Source organism: Choloepus didactylus, chromosome 1 (assembly GCF_015220235.1).
Source record: "Choloepus didactylus isolate mChoDid1 chromosome 1, mChoDid1.pri, whole genome shotgun sequence".
Classification (NCBI taxonomy): Eukaryota; Metazoa; Chordata; class Mammalia; order Pilosa; family Megalonychidae; genus Choloepus; species Choloepus didactylus.
The window spans coordinates 23,930,783-23,957,587 of record NC_051307.1 but is presented as its reverse complement, the minus strand read 5'-3'; the positions used below and the strand labels follow the sequence as shown (position 1 = coordinate 23,957,587).

Below are 26,805 nucleotides of genomic sequence, written 5' to 3'. Positions count from 1 at the left end.
CCTTCGCCCTCCAGAAGAAATCTACAGGATAAATTTGCTAAAAACAAATAAAGCTCTCGGATGTAATCTTTGAGAAAAAATGTTAAACACGAACAAAGACAAATCCTGAAAAATTAGTGGTGACTAATGCCGTTTAAAATTGGTTGGAGATAATAAGAATGCAGACATTTAATTTGGCAGCATGACGGTTTTAAAAATAAAATCTATTCTCCCATAAATTAATACTTCTGTGTAAAGCTCATAAAGCATAACTACCACTAGATAAAACAAATTAATGATCATTTCCTGTGTCCCTTCAAGCCTGCTGAATTTTTTTAGCCACCGTCACTGATTTCATAGTCTTTTTCTAATGACAAAAGCAACTCTTTCTATTTATATAGAAATAAATAGAAAAAGGCTTAAATTTTTAAAATCATATGTAATCTCAATGCATGGATATAATCACCATTTAAAAGTTTTATTTCATGAATATTTTCTTTTACATTGTTGAAATCAGATGCTACAGACTGGTTTTCAAACACCACAAACTTGGAATATTCAAAAGTCCCACATGAAGACCACTTAACAATGTCTGATGGCATACTGTCTCTCCAAGGATGGCGCATTACTTTTCCCTAATTAGGAAATGCCCACTGGTTCGGGTCATTTGGTAAGAGATTATGGTGCAGGCTTAAATTGTACAGTTTCTATTTGGAACAATGGAAATGGTTTGGTAATAGATGGTGGTGATTGTAGCGCATTGGAACATAATTAACAATACTGAGATATATATATACATATGAATGTGGTTAAAGGGGAAATGTTAGGTTGTATATATTGGTACTAGAATAAAAAATTTAAAAAAAATTAATGGAACAACACAGTGAACCCTAAGATAAATCATGGACTACAGTTAATAGTGCAATTACAAAATAGTGCTTTCATCAATTGTAACAAATGTACCTCAATTACATAAGATTAATAACTGGGTGATATCTGGGAATCCTGTATTTCATGCATAATTATTCTGTAAACCCACAACTTCTCTAATTAACAAAAATAAAAATAGGGGAACCTGGGTGCAGGGTTATGTGGCAATTCTCTGCACTATCTTCTGTAAATCTAAAACTATCTTACAAGGATTACTTAAAAAGACAGAGAGATTATAATGCAGACCATCCTTAAAAATCTAGAACATTCAAGAATTTGCATCCCTCTCTTGTGCAGATGGCAGGCTCATCGAGCACCATTCCCATCACAGCCTACCTGCACCCGCAGCACATGTGCATCTCCCAGGACATCGCAAGTGATGGGATCCACAGAGCGCAGAGGACCCTGGGGGCCACAGGAGCCATCCCACTCACTTGCTCTCACACTCGGTACTTTGCTGAGTCATCTGGGCATTTACAAGGTCCTAAAGTCGCCAACTCCTACCCCCGCCCCATTCTTACATTTAGGTGAAGTCCTATGTAACATCTTTAATATCTGTGTGATCAGTCTCAGAAAACTGCTGTTTAGCATAAATCCAAAGACCTACCCTAGTACAATAACTGTCAAGAGGATGCAGATAGGTCCTTTTCACACTACGGAAGACTAAGATTACCATAGATAGGTATAATCAACAAAAAAAGCAGCAACCTAGAAAGCCAAGGCATACTTGTCCTAAAATTTTACTAAAACAATAAATTTCAAAATTAAGATAAGAAACCTTCAGTTTTCCACTTGGCTACATCTTGAATAGTTTCCTACTCGTTACTAGTTACATGTTTGGAAAATTTTGAATATAAAATGAAACAGAATGACACTGATACTTTAACTTGTAATTCTTTTGTACTAAGCTATTAACCTGACTTTGTCCCCATAAATTAATAGTAATTCATCTTACACAAAGTGCCTTGCCATTGCTGGTCAGAGGTAAATGCAGAAGAGTGCCAATTTCAATGGTCATCTATTTATACCATGAAGTGTATTCATGCGACTGAAAAGAGATTGAAAACTTTGCAAAGAAAATCTTCTCCCTGAGTAATGATCACAACACATTTTAATCCCATATGGGATAATAAAATGCTCAGACGATTAAGAAAGAGCTTACATTTCTGGTTCCAGAGGTATCACCAAAAGAAAAAGGTGGCATGAGAAAGCTGACTCCATCTCAAGGGAAATTGACTATACCACACTTTCTCCATCTAGACTAGAACAGCAGATACTATAGAGCAAGTATGCACAAAGCAAACTCATGATTTAGAGAAAAATAAACTTGTGCAGCACCAGAGCCTCCATCTGAAAAAAGGTCTAGAAGGTTGCATGCCAGACATAACAGGCATTTTTCTCTCTTCAAGCTCTGTTTGGACTTCTAATACATTTAATGCTTAAGACAATTGTAACTTTGTTTTCTAGGTAATGCCTGTGTGAGAATTATCTTCAGTAAAATAATCCCTTTTGCCTAAGAGATATATTTATTTGGATACAGAGAGAGATTTTAGAAGGTACTTCTGTTGATGTTAAACAGTAATTCTTTGTCCAAGCAACAAGGTAATAAGAAAGAATGTTATCTACGGCATTACACAAACCTAAAAATTGGGGATAATCATGAGACTTGAGGAATGTTTTGGTTCCACATTCTGAGATCATTTAATTATAAAAATTTCACTATGTTGAAAGTAGTTTAATCACTAGTCTAAAGTAGAATACATTATCACACTGAAACTGAACCTTTACAAGGGGTCATGGTTGCCTCCTTTATCAGAATATCTTTTGTGATTTTTTTTAAAGCACTATTTATTCCCTCTAATTCACAGCCTTTTCTTCTATTATTTAATTTTATAAATCAGATAGATATTGGCTCTAATATGAATTTTCTTTCTATATCATAAGGTATGCCAGATTAAGTATCACACATAAGTATGTTAAAATTATCAGGACCAGGAAGTAGTACAAGAATAAAATGTATGTGAGTTATACACCTGTGTTTTTCAATTTCTATTCCGGAAATACAAAATACACTACATATATTCATTAGGGTTATCTTATATCTTGGATAATATATCTTGGGTAATATTTTGGTTTGGGACTTTTGCAATTGTGATGTGCCCACATTCCTAAATTCTGATCTAATCTCAAAAACAAAGTAGAAGACAATGTTAGGTTCACATTAGGATCTAATTTTAAGTCAAATGGAAAACAGACCAGGGATTCAAAAAATGAAAAACATATGACAAAAGATTCAAATAGGCCTGATACTTACTGGAAATATCTAGTGATTACTGAGTACACTAATCATCTATAACAGCTGGTATAACAAGCTAATGTTATATCAGATACTAAATTGGAGCTGGGAAATTTGCTAACATGTCATGAGTTACCTGTCTTCTTGAATTATATATGTCTACATAAAAGGAGTCCTGAATCTATTAAAAAGATGAAAGAAAAATTTGGTGCTTGCTGATGGCAAAGCGTTGGCTACAATCAACTTCTTCCCATCCTTCTGTAAAGTCTTTCAGAGAAAGAATTACCTTATGGGCTCTCCATTTCCCCCCTGTACCTCTCCATCCTGTGCAGCAGGGCTCAATAAATGAAATGACAGATTTTGGTTAAAAAGATAAGGTAAATGTAGGTCATTAAGCTAACATTATTAAACTGGTGCTTGATCGGTGAGATTAATTATTAAAACCTGAATTATTTAGGCTATAGTTTCCCTAAATCATGCATAATGCATTATCACAATAAACGCACTGAGTCATTGTGAAATCACAATAGGGTCATAAAATTATATTCAGACCTGAGGACATTTTGTACCTCTTTTATTCCTTTCTGCAGTGTTTCTGCACTTTTTTTTTTCTTTTCCACTTGAAGTAACTTTCAATTCACTCTTGTCATAAAGTGTAAAGATTTTTTTAGAGGTGAAGCAGCACAGGAAATAGTGTTAGGGAGAGTGACTGTCAGAGAAGACATAACTGATTTTAGGTCAAAGGATAAATAGTTAAAATGGGAAATTTTAGGTTGTTTCCATGTTACCAGAATAACGTTTAAAAAAAAAAAAAGAATTGTACAACACGGTGAACCCTAATGTAAACCATGGACTACAGTTAATTGTACAATTACAATATTAATTGCTTCATCAGTTGTAACAAAGGTACCACACTAATGCAAAGTGTTAACAATATGGAAAACTGCTGGGTAGGGGGAAGGAAGTGGTGATTTGTAAAGTCTGTATTTTCTGCATGATTTTTTTTGTAAACCTGCAACTGTTCTAACAAAAAAGAAAACAGATTTTGGAGTAATGAATATATTTTAAAATTGATTGTGGTGATGAGTGCACACCTCTGTGAATATACTGAGAGTCACTGATTGTATACTTGGGATGGACAATATGGAGTGTGAGAATATCTCAATAAAACTGCAAAGGAAAGGAGGGAGGGACCAAAAACAAAAAAGACAAGGATATTTGTCAGAACTAGAGGCTCTAGATGGTCAATTATAATTTTAATATGGATTTCATCTTTAGCAGAATCAAACAGTTTTGTACAGAATTATGAAGCAGGAAGATATAAATAAAAGGATATTTCAACATGAAACTACTTTTAGAAGATGAGTGCAGTTCTTAGTTGGAGTGTAACACATCAGACGTTATACCCATTAAGGCTTATTTAAAGAGTTACTACTTGCAGTCAATGAGCTTACATTCTACAAAAATGTATTTGAAAAATTCCATAGAATGAGTAAGTGAGAATCAAAACAAAAAAATCATTTACAATGCCTGGCCCATCTAATTAGTTAATTTGTGTTCTACTTCCTAACTTGTACTGAATTGTATGGCCTCTGTACATTATTTTTTACTGATCAGAAAGAAAAAGGGCTGGGGCTTTGTAAATGTTTTAGGAATAAGGAGTTGGAAAATTATTGAATTCCTAAGTTTAAGCATCTGGTTTCCCAGGCCCTCTTCATCAATTACAACATTGTGAGTACTTAAACCACCAAACAAATTCTTCACTCTAATGCCCAATGTTTTCTATGTATGTCTCAAATGATGTCCATGCATGAAAGGAATCCTATGTTATCATGACATTCACTTTTGACCACATATTATATTAAAAGTCAGGCTCTTCATTAGTTATCCTTGCCTTCAATGTTTGCTGTTAGGACTTTTTTTTTTTTTATGATCCCTTAGTCTCCACAAGAAGTCACTGGAATATATATGAATATTTGCCCACAGCCTCCATACATAGAGTCCTATGTCCTTACATGCAACCTTCCACCTGATGAAGACTCATGGAAAACATCTAGATACTAGCTATCCGATTCAAGGCTGCTGATCTCTGCAGCGCCAGCTTGCATAAAAATATCAATGAGGAAGACACAAATAACTACATTAGATTAAATTCGGAATTTGACAGCATTTCCAGCGGAAAAAGCATGCTGTCACATAAAACTACTCAATTCTTAAACTAAAAATAAAAGTAAAATTTGACGTCAGTGAAAGAAACACACATTCAGCTTCAGTGATCGAATAGTTTCCACTAGTTGATCTGAGCAGAGAAAAATTCCCCAACTATCACCAAAATATGAGGAATACTTGATTACTGTAGGAAAGAGACTTTCAAAATATTAGCAAAATGCTATTCTTTCTTCTACAAAGTCTATAAGAAGAAACACACAAGGCCCCAGTCCCACAATTCTAGACATTTAGCGTACATGAGAAAATCACCTAGGGTACTTGGTAAAGACAAGGATTCCTGGGCCCCACTGCCAAGGATTTTGATTCTGTGGTCCCTGGGACCGGACCAGGAATTTGTCATTTTAAAAAGTGCCCGGAGTATGAGGCAGGGGACTCAGAAATACTGTTCCTGTCCTATGAGAGCACTGAGTACCAACTTAAAATACTGGCATTATTAATATTCCAATATCAGCCCTCTGATACTGAGTGGCAATATGCTGAACTCTGCTGCAGTCTGAATACATGACCCTAATTGAAGCATTTTTCCTTTTTATCCCCAAAGACCAGGCCGCCAGGGCCAGCTCACCTAGGCAGCGGTAAGGGATCACAATGTGGGCGTGGGTTTTGCACTGCTTGCGGCCCCTCTTGCACCAATTCTGGATGGTCACTGGTTGGTTGGCTTCCACCACATTGGTGATCTGCAGTTCAGGGTAGACCTGGGAGAGAGCCCAAAAGAGCAAACTGTTACTTGGGGCAGAGCTTTACCGACATGCACCAGCATCAGATGAACCACCATCGTAGTTTTAAAGCACTGCTATCCCCTAGCAGTCAAGCTTCATCTAATTATGATGAAGCTAAAGAAATTAAGAAATGAGGCCTGTGACAAGCATCTAGTCATTCCACTAAAACACTGATGTGACTTTTATTTCATTTGATTGTATCCAGTCAGGATTAAAATATTATTTTTCTAGAAAAGATAAAATAGCAGGCGGGGGGGGTGGCATTATAAACATGAGGTCATCGTTGATGTAAAACAAACTGGAGTGGGGGTCATATTCTGTAATGTCCTAAATAAATATGCCTGGGGATTTTACCTAAATTCAACCCGTCCCTATCTTATTAATTAGACAAAGAGTTTATATACAGGATATGACACATAGCCAACTTTCTTTATAAAATTCCTTCCCTTTATGCAGAGTAATTTACATGGAAATGATGCATCAAAAGTTAACATAGTGTCATTTAGAAAAAGAACTGCAGTCATGAATTCTATCCCCTTGATAACTATTCAATTACAGCCCTTTTTATTCTTCTCAGTAAGTCATGGTGTTTACCCGGCACTTGGAATGAAACACGGAACTCAATCAACTAAAATATATTAGTGAAATATCAAACCATTTCTATTTATTAATAATAATGAGTGGTGATGAGAGAAACATAAAATTTTATTTCTAAAGTGAGCTTTTCCTTGCATAAATCTTGCATTTCATCAGAATTGCTGTTTTTTGTCAAATAAGTACAATGAAAAGAAAGATGCATAAATGAATTAAAAGTATAAGCAAAGTTATATTACAATGACAGGCCATGATATGTAACATAGAGGAGAACGAAAACACGAAGGGAGTAACAGGCAGCTAAAATATTGTAGGGTCAATAGAATATAAGTCCTGGTCGGGGGCAGGAGGGCAAATAATTGTTGTAGTAGAAGTACTAGAGGAAGTGAGGCAGGAGAAGGTGGTATATGGAGAGTCAGAGAGTTGAATTAAGATTTTGGAGGGAGCTGCAGTTATTGGTCATTTACAATAGACCAACATTGGTAACATGGTTACTGGTAAACGGCCACTGGCGGGAATGGCTGATGAGTGATGAAGGTAAGATCTCTGGAGGAATGAAAATCAAGGAACTGAGAGGCTGGGTACAGCAAGGATCAAAAAAAGAGGTTGATATTAAAATCACTTAAAAATTCTGATTAGAGCAGTTGTATCAGAGAGAATTAGCCAGGTTTCAGAGCAAGAAGATAATGTCCAGAGGGTGGACTATAGATATAGGGAAATTTGCTTATGATATCAGTGACATTTAGAAGGCTGAGCGTGATCCTATCTTTATTTTTAAATGCTGGTATTTTGTTCATTGTGTATCTTTTGCAAAACTGAAATTTTTTTTGATTTATTGAAATAATATTTACCTTGATTCCTGAGTACCTCACCTTACCCTCAAGTACCTAAGATCCCTCACTTGCCTCCCCCAGTCCTGAGAGAAATCAGTTAAACAATAAGGCACCAATCACAGGGCAGTGTGGTAAGTGCAGGGGCAGAGCTCAATGCCACGAGGACACACAAAAAGGATATCCAAATCAGAAACCTGGGGTGGGCGCTGAAAAAGTTATGCTAAAGGGTGCTCATAACCTAGTTTCAAATGGATGCAACTACCTCCCCTCTTTAGTTTATTTTATTAAGTATCTTAACACCTCAATGCCTGGATTTCAAGTCAGAGCTAATGTTCTATTTGTAAATTCCACTAAAAAAATGTAATATCCCCACTTTTAAAAAAATATAATGAAAGGTGAAGTGGCTCTTTGTCCAGGAATATAATTCCCTCACCATCTTTACTGTTCACTGTGTCACAAAAGTACAGCACTCAAGAGTCATAAACTCTCTGACACTACAGAGCTGTCCTAAGGGACAAGACTTTATGTGCTGTAAAGTGTGAGTTACAGCACTTTTCTAAAGGGGTTCCAACTGCCACTTCATAGAAATATTACCGTGTGGAGCATTTTCTCAGGAGCTTTCACAGTTTCCTATAAACCCTGTAGCAGGCATAGTCACGGTCAGGTTTTCTTCTCTTCAAATCAAGACCAACCAATTGTTCACAGGGTACAATTTGATCACTAAGAGAAAAGGATCACCTTTTCACCCTGGATACCATCTCCAGATTCCAATGATGATATCTGGTGCAGTAACTTATGAGGCTACTAATTCTCTAGCAGGTCGAGCTGTGTATTGACACATTAAAAACAGTAAGAAGTCTTCTCCCTAAAGAGCACTGGAGCTTATACAGCAATTAGCCAAGCATGGAGTTTACTTCCAGTTCTCATGATGAAATCTAAGGCATGTGTATTATTTCTTATGCTTCAGCTTCTCTCTCCATAAAACAATGGACCAGTGTATAAACAAATAGATATGAAAATTATAAAATTGGAACCATGTAAGTCTTATGCATAATTTGCCTACTTGCCCTAACGATTTAAATAGAAGGAGTAACTTCAGCCCAATTCAACCACATTTATTCGTAGATAAGGAGTTATTTACTGTTCTAAAATCAAGAGGTTATTTTAAAGTAGGGGGAATATCAACAATCATGATAATATTTCAGTACAAGTCTCAGTTACACACGGTGATTACCACATACACAAGCAATCCCTAACTCAGTAAGCAAAAAAACAAAACAAAACATACAACGAAAAAAAAAGTCTAAGAAAAATTCCAAATACTCTACGTAGTTTTTTATTAAGTAGCACCAGCATATGTCCAAACACAAATAAGTATTGCTATGTTGATAAACCAGCATAGCTCATGAGTTTTTGGCAAAGATAAAAATTTAAATAATCAGGCATTCAAATTAAATAACCTCCTGGCTAGATCAAGTCCCTGACTTTTCATCATAATTAACTGCAGGCATTGGCTGAATGTTTTATATGTTCTTTGCAGCAACCAAAATCTTAACATCTGAGTTCTTTAAGCTACTTAGGTTGCATGTTTTCCACCTACAACAAGCATTAGCAAATCCCACCTCTCATGGCCTCCTCTTCTGCAATGCTTCATGCTGAACCCCAATTATGAATATTTCTTGATTATCGAAAAAAGGTAACTATAACTATATTAATAACTACTTTTAATAAAGCAGAAGAACATCCAGGCCCATGTCTGTAATTGAAAAACAAATTGTCCTCAGTTCCTGCAAATTTTCCTAAATTACAGCCACACAGAGCAGTCTCTGTATAAATACATTCACTGTGTTCCAAACACCCTCTTACTTAAGATCCCTTACACCGAACTTTGAATGCCCTAGCCCATTAGTGCTCCCCCACGTAGACAAACCTACTCTGTTCACAGTATAATATAATGTTAATCCCTCCCTCCTACTTGTGGAATGCTGTATGGCATTTATCACAGCATGCCTCACATTTGTGTTAAGAGCATATGTGTAACGCCTTCCAACTGAAAAGGCACTTTCCTGGAGGGCAGAAAACATAGCCTGGCATACTGCAGCCTCCCAATGTGCTTCACATTTACCACTTTGGTTAGAAGACTATGGGGGTGCCTGCCAAACCCCCACTCTCTTCTTACAGTGCCCCTGCTCTCAGTGCTCTGAAGGAGTTCTCTTAAGTGGCCATATTTCAGCTCTACAACTCCATTCCAAAAGCTGATTACAGTCAGAGGAAGCAAACTGTGGATCTGATTCCCTTCTTCAAGGGTTCTGAATTACAACATACAGGCTGTAGCTAGGTAAGAGGGATGCTTAACCAGAAGTCATGTGAAGTCTGAGCCAGGGATGGAGCATGTCAGAAATCCCCAGGGAAGAATGGGAACCTGGCATCTGGCAGGAATAGCTGGTCAAGAGAAGAAAAAGGGGTGACATGAAAAGTGAGAAGCCAAGATGAGAGAGCCACATACTTGAGACAGACAGACAAGAGAACAGAACAGAGACTGCCTGATAACCTCTAACTCCTACGAGGCCTGGCTTGCATTTGGATTCTAAGAGATGCCCCCCCCCCCGCCCCTTGAATAAGTTTTCTTTTGAAACCTAAGCAACTTGAGTAGGCTCATGCTCTTTGCAATAGAGCAAAACCAAAGAAAAAGGCCCAGATCAAAAGTTGCTCCATCAATACTTTCTCCCTGATCCCTTCAACCTGAGCCCAGAGCATTTTATCCTACCACTAGATCTCATCACTGATCACCTTTCTACCTTCTGTTTATACCTATGTGCCTTCTTGCCCTATTAGAATTTATATTCCCTGAACGCAGGGAGGATATCTGATCATTTTTTTATCCCCTCAACAGTCGCCAACATTGTGAAAGCACAAAGTAAGTGCGTGATAAATATTTAAGGAATATTTCCGGTTAAGTTATTGGTAACTATTTTAGAATTCATTCATGATAGGCAAATTTGGTATATATTAAATTCCCATTGGGTAGAATAAACATATCTCTTAAATAAGGAACTCTTAACTGTGGGATTAGGAATGTTTGAGAAAAATAAGCGTCTCAATGCCTTCCAATATTGCTCTTCCAACTATGATGTGGCAAGTTACACAAATTATTGCACCTTATATAAAAAGTTGCAGATTAATACTGATAAACAAAGAGCTGAAGAAGACACTTAGGAAGAATGAAAAGCCAGTCTCTCCCTTAGGGTAAAAGGTACCTGAAAAGCAATCTACCTTTCTAGCCATGGAAACATGTTTTATACTCCAAAGCAAATCTATTAGTACATAAAATAAATTTTCTTAAGAACTGAAGAAATTCGAAAACACCATCAGCCAGGAAAGTGATAGACTAGAAAGAACCTTAGATCCTACTAGAAGTGTCAATCCTTAGCCTAAAATGGTTTTGTCTGCTGCAGAAACAACTTAAAATTTGGTCACCATCAGAACATTTTCACTTAAAACTTTAAAATTGTGAAAAGTCTATCTTCAAATTGGAAATTAATTTCACACAAGATGACATTTAAGTTGTGAAGATGCAAAACAATAAAAAAACACTGATGATATTTAAGCAAGCCAAGAACATGTAGTTATAAAAAATTTAAGACACATGTTGTCAAAAAGCTACAGAAACGTTCCTCTCGTCTTATCATTGAGGGCAAATGGGAAAAGACCAGAAGTTGTTTTTGGAAGCAGGCCACTTGGGGCAAGTGATTAATGTCCCGAAGTTAATGCCCCAAAAGTCTTATTTATAACAAAACTAAATTCCAAATAACCAAGGAAGTTTCAAGAACACAAAATAAAATGTGGCTAATAAAAGACTGAAAACAGTTAATGGGCAGGGTTAACAAGAATTTTCCTATTAATTCTGAGAATAATTTTTTTAGTGTTCTTTCTAGCCATTTAACTTTGCAATCAAATTTTAAACCTTCTCAAGGATATTTCTTTTCAGAAAAAAAATGCTAGAAATTATGTAGTGGAAAAAATGGTATTTTAAACATGTAAGTCATAAGTCAATAAATAATATGTGTTTCATTTTACTCAACTCACACTGGCAAAAGGGATGGGTAATGAATCCATATGAGGAGCCTGCCAAAATAATGCAGACCTAAGATAGAGAACTTAAATTCAAGATTTATCTAGTGACAAGTGACTAGAGTTGATAATTATTGACGTTGAGTGACAGGTTTGTTCTACTATTTTTTTTTCTACTTTTATATATGCTTGAAATTTAGCATTAAAAATAATTAAATGTTGGGAGTGGCTGAGATGGTAAGGCTTATGTTGCATATATGTTTCCACACAAAAAAAGAGCAACTAAAGAGACAATGACAATTAAATGTAATACATGCTTCGCAACGGAGGAGAAAGGCTCAAAAGGATATTATAAGTGCATATGAAAAAATTGGAATACAGACTATAAGATTTATATCAATGTTTAATTTCTTGAACTTGATAGCTGTACTTAAGGTGGTTACAGGAGTGAATATCCTTGCTCTTAGGAAATGTACACAGAAGTATTATGTGTTCAAGGAGCATGATCTATACAACCTACTCTGAAATACTTAGAAAGTAGATAGAAAGACAGACTGATAGATGGATAGGTAGAATGATATGTCAAATGTGACAAAATTTTTAAATTGGTGGGTCTGGAGTGGGGTATGTTAGAATTCTCTGTATGTGTTTTATATTATTTTTGCACTGTCCTGTAAATTTGAAATTATTTCAAAATATTAAAGGCAACCTAATTATGAGGTATTTCACATTCTAAAAGCTTTTACATACCAATTTCTTTTTCTAAGAATACACCAATAGGATAATAAGAAAAATATATAATAATTGATGGTTTACTATGTGCCAGACATCATCGCAAATGTTTTACATATAACATGTCATATAATCCTCTATGAATTAGTGATTTCTCCATATTATAGAAGATGAAACTGGCAGAGCTAGTATTTAACAACTACCATTTGTGCCATTTCTGAGCACTCCACCAGTGTGTTAATCTTAAGTTTTAAACTACTTAAACTTCAGTGTAGAGACGACACCAAAGTATGTTCTAGACAATGTATTTCTGTGTCTGGGTTGAAATGACATACTTTCCCCTTTAAAATTTTCTGGAATACAAAGAAAAATCACAGCTCAGCTTTCAACATAAACTCTTAATAAGAAAAGATATTGAAAACAGAATACCTAATTTAATTGAGATAGAGAACTGGAACCTGAAAATGTTCTCTGCTTACAATGTAATGAGGTGCAGAGACAATATGCAGCTGATGAAATACTACCACAGTAATGGGAAGGACATTTCCACAATGATGGCCTTATCTAAAAAGCAAACAAGGTAAAAGGCTGCAGGGCATTAGCATACTTCCCAATAATCTGTCTCAAGTCTCTTTCTGATACTGCATATAAATATATTATTATATACATACATTCATACTCACAGAGTTAGGAAATATTATCAAGGAACCTTGTTTATAAGCCCCTCTTATAGCAAGGAAGTGAATGTAAAAACAAACTGGTGGCTGGGGGAGGGGTACCCAAATAAACAGGACAGGACAGGAATGTAAAATACAAACAGATGTGGACACACATATCCTATATTCTCATTCTCTCAATTCATGGTTAATTTTCTTATTTTAAAATATTTCAGCTGGCTTCATCTCTTTCAGCTCTAACTCCTATGGTTTGTGCATGCAATCCTTACATCTATTCAAACCACGAACGCATAAAATAGACCTGTACTTTTCCAAAGGTCTATCTATTCAAACCACGAACGCATAAAATAGACCTGTACTTTTCCAAAGGTCATTTCACTTAATATGAATTTTGCGGTCTTTTAAATCCCAAAACCGTAACGTATACATGCCTCTAATTTGTGGGTCAATTTTAGGCCTATAAAGGTGAAGGGCATATACATAAAAAATGTATCAGGGTCAAGAATGTACCATGGCTTCTACCAAATTAGAACCAACCCTCAGAGTTGGTTAGGTTAATTTTTTCAGTTTAATTTAAATTTCTCATTACTGTAGGGTGAAAACAAAAGAAGCAGAGAAGCAATTCTTTCTGGCAATCCCATGCTCAGATATACATTTTAGAGTAGAAACGTGGGCAAAAATAATGACAGGGAGTGCAACTCATCCAACAGACAGTTTCTGGTTTGCTCAGGCACTGGTGTGCCTTGTTCACTGATCCTGTTAATTTATAGATAAAACCACTGTTCATTTAGAACAAGAACGTGAGAGAAACAGAGAGCGCCTATTGTTAGCTGTGGAAAACACTTAGGAAGAAAAAAGTTTACCCATGATCTAAGAAGAGCTGTTATAAACAAAGCCACCTTCCCCTCTCTAATGTTCCCAGCTGGAAACCTCTGCCAGCCCCTGAGGCTTATCTAACAGGTTCAGAAGTGGGTGACTGCGTTCCCGTCACAGACCTGCCCCCCCCCATTGTTGTTCCAGTGCCAACAACACCCTCCCTGAGTCCCTACCTCACAAGAAGCACCCATTTTAAGTTGTCTCCTCAAAAGAGAAGAAGGAGCAATGCTGGACTTAAACAACTGCTCATTTATTTGACAATATTTAACTTATACAACACATGCCAGGGGGGGCTCCTATTTCAAGCAAGGATGTGGACTCAGATTGGTTAAGTAGCTTTCCTGGATTGTTCCGCTGGTGAGGAGCTAGGACTGGCTTCCAATCAAGCCCAGTGATATCGAAACCCATGTTCCCCTCCCTGCACTTTATCCAAGTGCTGCCCTTATCACAGAACCTGTGGGCCTCAAGTCTCCTCTAGAGACGGAGAAGGATGTAGGATTCTCTCTCACATTCCTTTTCATACTAACATTCTGCGATTTGAATTCCCTTCTCTTCCCAATCCAACCTACCCTCGGATATAGGTTATTTTTCTAAAAGTGTCTTGACCAGAAAATAGTCATGCTAAAAAATCTCCCACGGTTCCCAAGAGCTCCAGAATTAGGTCCAAAATCCCAGATACATAACCAAGGCACGCTACTTTACAGCCTCATTCCACCTTGGCAATTTTCTAAATTCTCTCCTCGGTGATATTTATTTGTGTACTTATAAGCTCCTTACGAGGCAAAAAGGGTCTCTTACCACTCAGCAACCCCTGACACAAAATCTTATCTGTAACAGTGCTCAATAAATATTTCCTAAATTTCTGCGAAGAAAACAGATTCTTGAGACGAAGAGTTGGGAAGTGTACTTCCCTTTTTGCTTCTCCCATCCCAAAGCCGTTGGTTTAAGTAAAACAATTTTTAAAAAAAATCTCATTTCATCCAAAAGAGGACAATAAAATCTCAAAATGCTGAATCTTGCTCCTAGGCTGTAGTATATGTTTTGTTTCTAAAACTCCTAGTTCCTCAGGCCAATGTTTGGTTACTGTAACAGTTCACTAAGGCAAGTGGTCACTTTAGGCTGTTAAATGATGTATAATTTATATAGTTATTTCCAAGTTCTTTTCAAGATATCAGCTCTTTTTTGTACCTGGTACAGAACAGGGGAAAGGAATTATTTTCTATCAAAGGACCAGGGAAAAAAATTATTGTGGGTCTGTTGTGATCATTTATTGCTGTGTATAAATTACCCCAAAGCTAACCAGTTTAAAACAATTGCATTAGTTACCTATTGCTGTGTAACAAATTACCCCCAAATTTAGCAACTTCAATCAATAAACATGTATTACCCCGCCTATTTTTTGTGGGTCAGGAATCTGGAAGTAGCTTAGCTGGGTGACCCTGCTCCATCGCTCATGAAGTTGCAGTCAACTGGGGCCTGCAGTGACATGACGGCTTGACTCATCTGCAGGATCTGCTTTCAAGGTGGCTCATGCACATGCCTGGCAAGCTAGTCCTGACTGCTGGCAGAAGACCACGGTCCTTGCCACATGGACACCTCCATAGTGCTACTTGAGTGTTGTTATGATTTGGAAGCTGCTTTTCCCCACAGCAAGTGATCTAAGAGTATGCAAGACAGAAACCGCAGGTCTTTTCTGACCTAGCCTTGCAAGTCACATACCATTATTTCTGAATATCTTATTGATTATACATATCAGCCCTGTCTGGTATAATTATCCATGGGTGTGAATACCAGTAGGCAAGAATCATCAGGGAACCATCCTGGAGACTCGGTATCTCCCAATAATTTAGAATTTGTCACAATTCTGTTGTTGACTGAGCAATTTTTCTTCTTCACATGGTGTCACAGAGCACTGCAAGGAAGGCTGCAAGGTCCAACCTGGCCTCACAGGCATGGCTGGCAGTGGGTGGAAGCTGAGCTATGGCCACTGGTTGAGACTCCATTCTCTTTCTCTTGGGCTTCTCCACATGGCTGCTTGGGAGCCTCAGGGTGGTCAGATTTCTTGTATGGTGGCTGGCTTCCAAGACTACTAAAGCAGAAACTTCCAGGCCTTCTTAAAACTTTGATTCAAACTTGTCCCAGTGTCCCTTTCAGTCCATTCTATTGGTTAAACTAAGTCTCAGGTCAAACCAAGATTGAAGGGTAGAATGGTGCTGGGGAGAGGTGTAGCTGCTCCTTAGCAGCCGAGAGGACACATTACCCCAGAATCACACAAAGAACAATCTAGTTGAGGGAGTCCATTTGCTTAATGTTTTCAGAAAGTATACTTAGTGATCATTTAGGATATTACAACTGAAGATTTAAAGCCATACTAGGTTTTTAACTCTATTGAGTGAACATCATGGTACATCCATCATAAATGAGTAAAAATAAACTGAGGGTAAATCTGGACTATGGGTCAACATTCCCCCAAACTCTTACCTAAAATTCTCTTTAGAATTTTATTAATTGAAAGAAACTGTTTCTGCCAAAGACAAGCACAGCTCCATTTTGGGGGAAGATCTCTCAGTGCAGAAGGGATGCAGAGCCTCTGTCTACACTTCTCCAATTCCCACACCAACAAAGGCCTTCCAACGCATCACTTGTAGAAATGCCTATTAGTGGGCTCTGGGAAAGAGCTACACTTCAGACAAAATGCTTCGTAAAGCATGGTTTCTAGAAACTAATTCTCAGTGATATCCCTGGTCTGTGGTCCTTTATCCTGCAGGAGGCACAGTAGGTTGAAGAAATGAAAGAAAAGCCCCAAATGGTGCTGACTGTAAAAATAAAAAAATATAAAGAAAAAGGCACAGAAAGACAGGAACTTAATTGATGACTGGGAAGAAGCAAAACTACTATAATTGGAGAAGAGGAGGAAATATATGTACCCCAAGAAATTGGAAGATTCAGGATAAAATGCATAAACAAATAACCAATTAAAACCATTCGTTGGGCTCTATACTCTCAATCAAACTTTATGAGGGCTAATAAACCAGGAGCAAAAGTGAATGAGTCAATTTTTGCTTCTCCTCCCTAATTTTGCCCTTGGCCTAGAATAGGACTGAAAAAAAAATCAGAGGGAACAATGCCAATATTAATAACAGCAACAAAACAACCCAATAGCAGGAAATAAAAATTGAGAGAAAAGGACTATGAAGGACACGGACTCAGTAATTCACCATCAAAGTAGTACTATTTGACACATCATATTAAGCTAAGCACCTACCAACAGAATGTGCAGCTTATCCAAGGCAAGCCTTTAGAAAGACAAATTTAACAAGTGAGTTAAACTGCTAGCAAAAAGTCAAAATGGGGTCACGGTCAAGAGTTCAGTTGGTTTTGTTTTGTCCTAGGGATCAAAGACTGCTAACAGCTGCCTCTCTGACTCATCCAGTAGTCTCTAAAACATCTGTGTTTTGGTCACAAGGGGGACTAAGTGAGCACATAAAGAAAAATTATTATTGGGAAAGAGCTACAGTCTACTTTTGGTAGAAAACACAATAAATGAATATCCCCGTTAACTAAAACTAATAATAAAGGTTCCCTTATACATACATTTTTTTTTTAAATAAAGGAATTTGCACAATGATAGATGCCAGAATACAAGTAGATAAATATCTTCATGGTGCTAAATAAAAACACCCATCAATCTGGAATTTTATATCCATTAAGTCATTGTTCAACAGTAAGAACAACTTCTGGGAATAACTAAGATGAAGGTCATCCAACCAAAAGAGGAATCAAAACACCTATACTGGACTACAAAATAGGATTAGAGATGCTTTGGTGAAAACACTGGCTGTAAACAATGAATCCATTCAAATATAGAACCTAATACTGGGAATTACAGCTTCAGAACAGACTAGATTATAAATAACTTACAAAACTTCCAAGAAGGGGTTTTAGAAAAAGTGTTAAGGGTCGCATTTCCTTCATCTTTCATAGCAGGGAATCAATCAGTACTTTCTAAAATGAAAACATGTAATTAAAAATGGAGATGGTTCAACATTTAAAAAATTCAAACTTGAAATGAAAACTATGTTACTTCTAATTTTAAAAGAAAACTACCAAAATAATTACTAAGTGGGAAGTGGCAGGGAGATCCCAAAATATCAATAAGCAGGATGATAAATTGTTTGAGATGTACCATCCAATAGAAAATGTTCAACACTGATCATGGTGAACAGTGAAGTTCAAGGAACATCTCTTCACCCCCACCTTCCAGAAAAAGCCCATTAAAGTCATGATGCACTATGAATTCCCTCAACTACCCACTCTCCAACCTATAAAACTTTTCTAAACCATACCCATTCTGACAGCCCCATATGCCATGCTTCCGCATCCCTTTCCTTGTAACAGCTCCTCCGCCCACACCACATGGCCCTGGTCGGGCTGTCAGTCAGGCCCTGCACCCACATGACCATCGCAGTTCTAAGCCCATGAGGATACAGAGGCTATTCCACCCTTGCATGTGTGACCAAAAGCAAGGCCAACCAGAATCCTTCCCTGGAACTGTAATGCCTGCTGGCAGAAAGAAACTGGGATGCTAAACTGGGATGACATGCTCCCAGAGGTACTGGCTGCCATCTTTCCTGGTCTCCAAGAAAGAACACTTCTGGGCAAGACAAAATCAGGTAAACACACAAAAGAAGAGATAGGCAGAACATGAGAGATTTTAAGAGAGAATTTCTAGGCAGCACTGAGTCCCCATTCCAGTCCCAGAGCCCCCACTTTCTGTGCTTTGATTTTTTTATTCTATGAGTTACTTCCCAGCATCCTTCCCCATCTGTGGGAAAATATATTTCCTATGTATATAAGCTAGTTTAATGGGTTTCTGTCACCTGGTAACTAAAACAGCCCAATTAAACCATCCTTTCTATTACCCTCTCTTCTGATTTGCTAATGCTGCCATTATACAAAATACCAGAAATGGATTGGCTTTTATAAATGGGACTTATTAGGTTACAAATTTACAGTTCTAAGGCCATAAAAGTTTCCAAACTAAGGCATCAACAAGAGGATACCTTCACTGAAGGAAGGCCAATGGCATCCAGAAAACTGTCAGCTAGGAAGGCATGTGGCTGGCGTCTGCTGGTCCTTTGCTCTAGGGTTGTGTTTCAAAATGGCTTTCTCCAAAATGTCTCTGGTCTTCGGTCTCTCTTAGCTTCTCTCAGCACTCTGCTTAATTCTCCTGGGCATTTCTCTCTAAGCATCTGGGAGTCCTCTCTTAGCTTCTCCGGGGCAAACTCTGGGCTTCATCTCTTGGCTTAGCATCTCCACATATCCTTCTGTCTACATCTCCAAGCATTAGCAAGCGTCTGGGTTGGCTCTTGAATTCTCTTAAGTAATCCAGTGAACCAATCACGACCCACCCTGAGTGGGCGGGGTAACACCTCTATGGAAATAATTTAATCAAACGTATCACCCATAGTTGGGTAAGTCACATCTCCATGGAAACATTCAATCAAGAGGTTCCACCCAACAAGACTGGTTTAAAAGATTATGACTTTTGTGGGGGACATTATATTTCCAAACCAGCACATCCCCCATCCCAATCCTTTCCTGTCTTCTCCCAAGACTCATCAGCTACTTATACACTGGATCTCAATTCTCCTTAGTTCTTATGGAAACTTCTCCAGATACCTAAGCCTCATTTTCTTACGATGGACACCCACCCTTCCCACACTTTAGATCCCTTCCTTTACCTACATTCCTCCCTTTAAAAAAAAAAAAACAGACGGAGACAAAAACAAAGCCTTTCCCTAGATGCTGAGTCACCCCACAGCTCTTTGCCTGCCTTCCCTCCAGAGTCCGTAGCTGTCCAAACCATTCATGTCATTCTTCCTGCAACCCACTGAAATTTGACCTCTTCCCACACTATTCCATTGAAATTGGTAACCCAAAATTCAACAATAACCTTTTATTTGCCAAGTCAGAAGAATGTTTTGCCGAGAAAAAAGTGCCCAATGCTTGGAAATGGGCAAAAGAGATTTCTGGGTTTTTTTGCAGTGGAATGCCAATGTTGTCTCACAGATCCAGGGTGAGAGAAAGGGAATTTTCTGATTCTACAGGGTAGGTTCCTCTGACTGATTTGCTATGGACTAGGCTATTCCACGTTGCAGAAACTGAGTGCAATAAAAATGTTTTCTTTCTGTGCAATGCAGGTGATTACAAACGATTCCTGTCCATAAGCATGCAAATGATTCTGTCTGGAAAAGAATTTAAATCTAAGTCAAATTGGACAAGATTTAACATCTTAGAGGCTACCTCCTTAATTAATGAATTAAATGAACTCTTTGACACATGTTCATTTTGTATTTGCACAAGTCCTGATTTTACCCTTTCAAAAATTATTCTCCAAAGTTCTCAGTTTGTATCACACTTGCACTTATCACTTCCTTTCTTTAGAAATCAACCTAGCTTGATTTGTAGCACATAACTCAGTTCTTATCCTATCTCTCTGGCCTCTTCTCACTTATCCTTTAAGTTGCAGTTCCCCAAGCTTCTTTCCTGGGGTTCTTCCAAGAGGCAATGTGAAGAGCAAATGAGCACAAGCAATTGGCACTTTGATAATGCTCCATAAGTGTTAGCTGGTGGTGGCAGCACTGGCATTACCACCATGACACTTTTTATATTGCTAAAGTCATTTTACAACCTCTTCTTTCCCTCTAGATTTCTCCTTTTAAGGAGTATTCTGTTCTGTATTCTACTCATCTTTGCATCCTTAGCACCCAGATATATATCTGGGGGAGGAAGGAAGAGTGAACCACTGGTCTCTAGAAAAGAATTCATACAATCATCTTGCATTAAAATATTTTCAATGAAAACATGTATTAAAAATGGCCCCAAAGAGGCCTTTCCCCCTGATCCCCAACCGCAAGCGAAGTTCTAGTGAAAGGTCTTGGGGACTCCCCAATTCTGCCTCCATTTTCCACTTGCCAGACCTCAAACCCTATAGCTCAGAGTTCCTGGTGGCATGGGGCACAGAAACACAGTGTAAGCCACTTAAGTCGTTTTTAAATTTGCCAGCAGTCACATTAAAAAGTGAAAAACAACAGCAGAAATTAATTTTGATAATATCTTATTTAAGCCAATTCCAAGACATTATTTCAACATGAAATTGTTAATTTGACAATTTATAAGGTTTTTTCATACTAAACCTTCAAAATATGGTATTTTACATTTACAGCACTTTAGTTCAGAGTAGCCACATTACATGTATTCAATAGCCCCAACATGGCTAATGGCTACCTTACCAGGCAGCTTAGGGGCAGAGTCCCCAGCAAGACTGAGCAGGAGGGAACTCTGGTGTTTGGCAGAAGGACCTACAAACAAAGCAAAGGAGGTAGCTACTCTTTGAAATGCAAATCTACAATCATTCCCCTTCTTTAAAACTAAATAAACAAACACATTCAATGACTTCCCTGTTGTCATAGAATAAGGGCCCAATTCATTAAAATGGTTCACAAGGCCTGATGTTCCTGCCCTCTCTTGCTTCTCCAGCATAATGTTTGTCTAACCCATTTTAACACTTTTGCCCCTGTGCTGGTGAGTAGAGAAGGGCAGGTTATACCAGAATTGCAGGGGAAGGAGAGAGAGCCAAAGGGACATACCCTTGTTCCCCCACCCCCACCCCATGCCAGCAACATCTGGCAAAGACCTGGTTACTGTGAAGAACCACTTGGTGGTTTAACCTTGGGGCCTTCCAAGAACGTTCTAAAATAAGAAGTGAAGCTTCCCAGGCAGTGGTGCAATATCCAGGTGGAATAGAAAATAGGCATTCCCAGGGCCAAGAAGAGTTATTTTCATAGGGCAACCATAGATGCATATATAAAAACATTTGGTTATTCACAAGTTAAACTAAGGGAGGAAAATCTTAGATGCAAATTATCATCATGCACCAAAATAGTCATTTACCAGAAGAAAAGACAATGTGGTCAACGGCATTGACTAAATTTTAGATGTAGCCTGTTTGTTTCTAATTCTACTTAACACTCAGATTGTATAACCTGTATGTATCTCCAGGAAAGTTAGAGTATCAAGAACATATAACCATGCACACACATATTTCTGGTTTACCGAATTCATAACTTATCAACAAAACTGTATCAGAGGAATTCTTTAGCAGAATGCGAATATTATTTTCAAAAGGTATAGTTTATTAGTGTCATATTTTGGCAAAAGTAAATCAACTCTAATAAATAGGCAGATAGGATGTTTTTAAAAAGGAGTATAAATAAAGGACTTAAATATTAGTTACAGTTAGCTTTTCACATCATGCTTCATCCTTCAAGAAAAAAATTGCTTGATACATAATATATCGTGATAACGTAGATGCCTGTTTGCTCTTCAAAACACAAGCCTTAAAATTAGGATACCGTCCTTTCTTAAAGAGTGCTACCAAGAAGGCTAAAGGAAATTTTCTGGTACATAAAGGATTATAACATAGAAAATGTGACCAGGCTATGTCAAGAGGGATAGCAATTCCTTAAATTCCTTAAAATGTTCTAAAAATACAAAGAGCCACATGTCCTAGATTAGATAAATGCCTGCGACTCAGTTATTTTAAATGGAATTAATAAGAAAGGACCACCCTGTACAATAATGCAAAGAGGCTAGAAAGAACCACACAAAGAATGAAGACGGCTACGAATTGAGAGGGTGTGGTTTCCAGGATGTAAAGTTGTGAGGTCGCAGGGCAAACAACGAAAAGTAACTGTTGCCAGAAGTTAGTGGACATCACTAGAGAGCACCCTTCATGCTCCCTGTGTCGACCACAAAAGCTATCAGACCAGGTGGGACACGTGAACAACATTTGCCCCCTTCCTCTCTCGTGCTGTGCTTTCACTGCCGTGACTGCAGGACTTTTGTTAGCTTTCCCGGTGAGGAAGGTGAGCCAGCAGATCACCATCCGTTGTTTACAAAGAGTGTGCGCTCTGCATGGTGTACCCACAAAAATAGACAGTGATCGGGGAACCCCTTTCACTAGACAAATGGCCCAAACATGGGCTATTGGCCTATGAAATCTCTACAACAATGGACTATAAAGCTCCATCAGGCCTCAACTTGCTTAAATACAATACTGTGGGTGCTGCACCTGCTAAGGGCAGGACCAGTGCAAGCACTGAGAATCCCAGTTAAAGGGCCAGCAGCTTTACAGCCCAAAAAGAGGAATGGTAATAACTTGTTGCCTGCACCTCAAACCATACAAAATGGGGAAAATGAGGCCCTTTGGCCTGCTGCTGGCCTATGCAGTCGAACTGGATAAGAATTCTAAGTCCCTGGGAACAGGAGTTACCCCAAATATTATACTAAAACCTAAATGCCTATTTAAATCTGTATCACCAATCCAGGGCCTCCTATTCCCATGAGAACTTTATAACCCTTCTTATGCCCCAATTTTATGGTAAAAAAACTCTGGAAATTTGCAAAGGAAAAATATCTGGTATTTCAAACCTCCCCATAATGTTACTCTGTCTGGTACCTGGTTGTCAACCACTGGAACTCTAGCATGTATACTGTTAAATCAGCAAAGATTTCTCTTCATTGTTCCCCATAAACATCTCTCTTTTCACCCATAGTGCCCTAGCAAACACTTCCTGCAATGGGCCTCAGCAGTAAGTCATGCCCACAACTGAACCCAGTGTTGGGTTTGCATGGACTTGTCACCTTTAGGAGCTACAGCCTTTCTTGGACTGTGACTCCTGTTAATTGGACTGTGTAGAACACCCTACTGGCCTGGCAGAATCCAACGCATTGGAAAATAAGACTGAAAATCACAGATTTTATCAATTGTCAGTAGCATCTCTTTCTGGGGTTGTTATTTCCATGCGGGGGACCCCTGGGGTTCTGTTGTCTCTTATCCTGCAATATCTGTCCTATGGTCAACGTAGTCTGCTGCGTGGGATGGACTGTGAAGACCCAGGGCCCGGGGCCCTACCCCCTCCTCCATTACTGAGATACACGCAGGCGCCTACATGACCAGGCAACAGGCCCCTCCCCTACAAGGGGAAAGCATTACAACTTCCCTCACCTAATCACTGTTAGTAACCAAATCTCCCAAGATCCTGTTGTAACCAAATCATGCAAGAAACTCCGTTGTCACAAACCTTTATAAGACTCCCCCCTGCTGCTCTCCCGGCACTCTTTCTTTTTCCCTCAGTTCACTTTCCATAGCCGGCCACAACCGTGACACCATCACCTCCTGTCAGTAAGTCCCTATTAAACCCATGTCCACTTCTATGCCTGGTGTTCTCCGGTCTTAAGGCTAAGCTAGGTTAGAACAAAAGTTAAGTAACAAAAGCAAAGTGCAGAGCAGTGCTTAAGGCAAGCTATCTTTTTCGCAAAAGAAAATGGGAGAAAAAATATATGTCTTTTGCAAGAAGGATAAATCAGGTACAGTGAGTACGTTTATAGAGAGAGGGTGGGTAAGGCCAGTGAGATTATAACTTTTTAGAGTTTTCAACATTTTAAAGACAAAAGTTTCAAAAAGTAAAACGAGTGAGAGTGGGAATTAAAATTGAACATGATCAGAAATAAATGAACCAAAATATATCAAACTGGTAACATAAATAGAAGGGGTTAACTTTCGTCACTTTTAAACATAATACCTTGACTGAATAGCCTTAATGGATATATCGTAAAGATAAAAGCAAGTGACAAGATAATATAATTTTGGAAAACATTTATGTATATTGTAAGTAAAGTAAATAAATATACCAACAGTATAGCAAATCTTTGGGAACCAAGATTTCCACTGTAAGAGAGAAAATACAAATATCAAATAATAAAAGTTAAAAAAAACGAATTCATGTGATCCAACGTCAACTGTTTGGATGCGAGAGAGGACTTACTTCTTGGCAATACTGTAGGATCCCCTCCTTGGTGCTGATGCAGGTTTTGGTTCCAGATGGATCCGACTCCCACTTCCCATTCTGCACATTCATGTGCATGTTCAGTTTACCACAGAACATGGCGATCTGGGGTTCAGCCAGTAGCCCGGCATTTCCGTCAGTGGGCACCTAAGAACATAAGTTTCAGTTAGTTATAGAACCCACAGCTCTGGGGCAGAGGTTGGGGGAAGGCTGTAAAGAGGACTAGGAACCCAGGCAACAATATCAAAAATAGTTCTCTTATTCTTGCTAATTCTCAATTGTGAATCAACCTTGCCTTCAGCACTCCTTTGGATTCAGTATCATGTATGTTATATACATCTCCAACCACCTATAATAGAGTGTTTTCTTAATACTGAAACACTGGAAGAAATTAGCAATAGCAAAAGGAATTTAATCACTGAAGAATTTGTACTTTTTTTCCCACAGAAGATTCTGTGGTACCTGCTGAGAGGTTCTGACAATAAAAAAAATACAGTTTTCTGAAATAAATATAATCACTCCAGAGGAAATCACATTCTCATAATAACCTCAAACTGACACTCATAAAGTACAACGCCAGTCCCTGCCTGGGCCAGGTCCAGGCTGTGCGCCTCTGTCTAGCTGTGAGAGCATGGTGTTAGATGCCTATGTGACAACAATATGATTTTTTGAACAGAAAAATTCAAACATTGCAGAATTATCACCCACAAATTTGACTCACTGTGTGGGATGTCCCACCTGGTTTTCCCCAGCAGTCTCTGCTCACCCTGCTTTCACCTTTGAAGTGCATATTGAGCGCTCCACTTTTCTTGCCCACCCCACCAACCACACTGCAAGGAGCCATCCGTATCTCACCTGGAGTCCGACACGGCCCATGCCTCATGGTAAGCTCCCATAAAGCCTGGCTATTAGCATTGCTGGCAACACACAACATCATGAAAGTAACTTTGCAAAGGGTTCCACCTATATTTTCAAAACCTTCTATGCATGGGCATTTACCTTTATATACATATTTAAAAAACAAAAATGGACCTTCTGAAAAATCTGTACTACCTCACTTACTGAGTTGATATCTCAAAAAGCACAGAAACAAAAATCACAAGAGACTAAAAGAAAAAAAAATCCACAGGAGTTAAATGCATTACTTGAAACAGAGGATCAAAAGACACATTAAGCATTAATAATTGCTCCCTTGTTAAATCCAACTGCTAGGGAAATGTGTGATGCCCATGACTGCAAGAATTAACTTCCAACAGAAGGCACTCATGCAGGCAAGAACTAATAATTTGTATCATTCCTGCAAATTATTCACAGGAGAAAAAGAAACACTAAAATTACTGTGAGAGATTTCAATTAGAGGCCTGTTACAGTCAGTATACAAGCTGTTGGCAAAACCTCTAAAACTGTTTCAGGTAACTTTTTTTTGTTTGTTTTACATTTCTAGTTCTAGTTTGTAGGTAAATTTAACTAAATTCTCCCTCTACACTGCCAGATGTTTAGGTAATTCACTTCAAACAGGAGGCCAGAATATGCTCAAGAACAGCTGAGACTCCCCATAGCATGCAAAAAAGCAGCATAAACAGAACTCTCTAGAAATTTTAATTTCAGTTTTCCTGTGGGAAAAAAATTTCATGAAGAAATCCAATGCCTTGATCTTAGAAATCAGAATGCAAATTTTGCCAATTTTGTTGAAATAAAGTAGTACAGATAATAACTATGGAAGAAAGTTAAAGAAAGTCAAATAGATACCTGTGCGTAAGGACCTATATTAGATGCTACGAAGAATATAACAATAAATACATAAAATTTTCATCTTGCCGTCAGGGAACATACATTCCAGTAAGAGGTTCAACATTATATTCCCCATGATATTTACTCCTAGCTGCCTTTATTCTGCTCAATCTTCAAAATCATTCCCTGTCTCAAACATTCTCTGTCTTACCAGAATCTCAGTAC

The 26,805-nt window shown here is 38.1% G+C and overlaps 1 protein-coding gene across 6 annotated transcripts in view; it reads right to left on the bottom strand.

Annotated features, from left to right (window-relative positions):
• Positions 1 to 26,805, bottom strand: part of LOC119531590 (amyloid beta precursor protein) — a 310,781-nt gene that overhangs the window by 206,158 nt on the left and 77,818 nt on the right. For all 6 annotated transcript variants that reach the window (XM_037832974.1, XM_037832984.1, XM_037832991.1 and 3 more), the window contains exons 2-3: positions 24,829 to 24,996; positions 6,000 to 6,129 (exon numbers count right to left, since the gene is read on the bottom strand). In XM_037832974.1, coding sequence (XP_037688902.1) covers positions 6,000 to 6,129; positions 24,829 to 24,996 — 298 coding nt within the window. The remainder of the gene's footprint in view (positions 1 to 5,999; positions 6,130 to 24,828; positions 24,997 to 26,805) is intronic.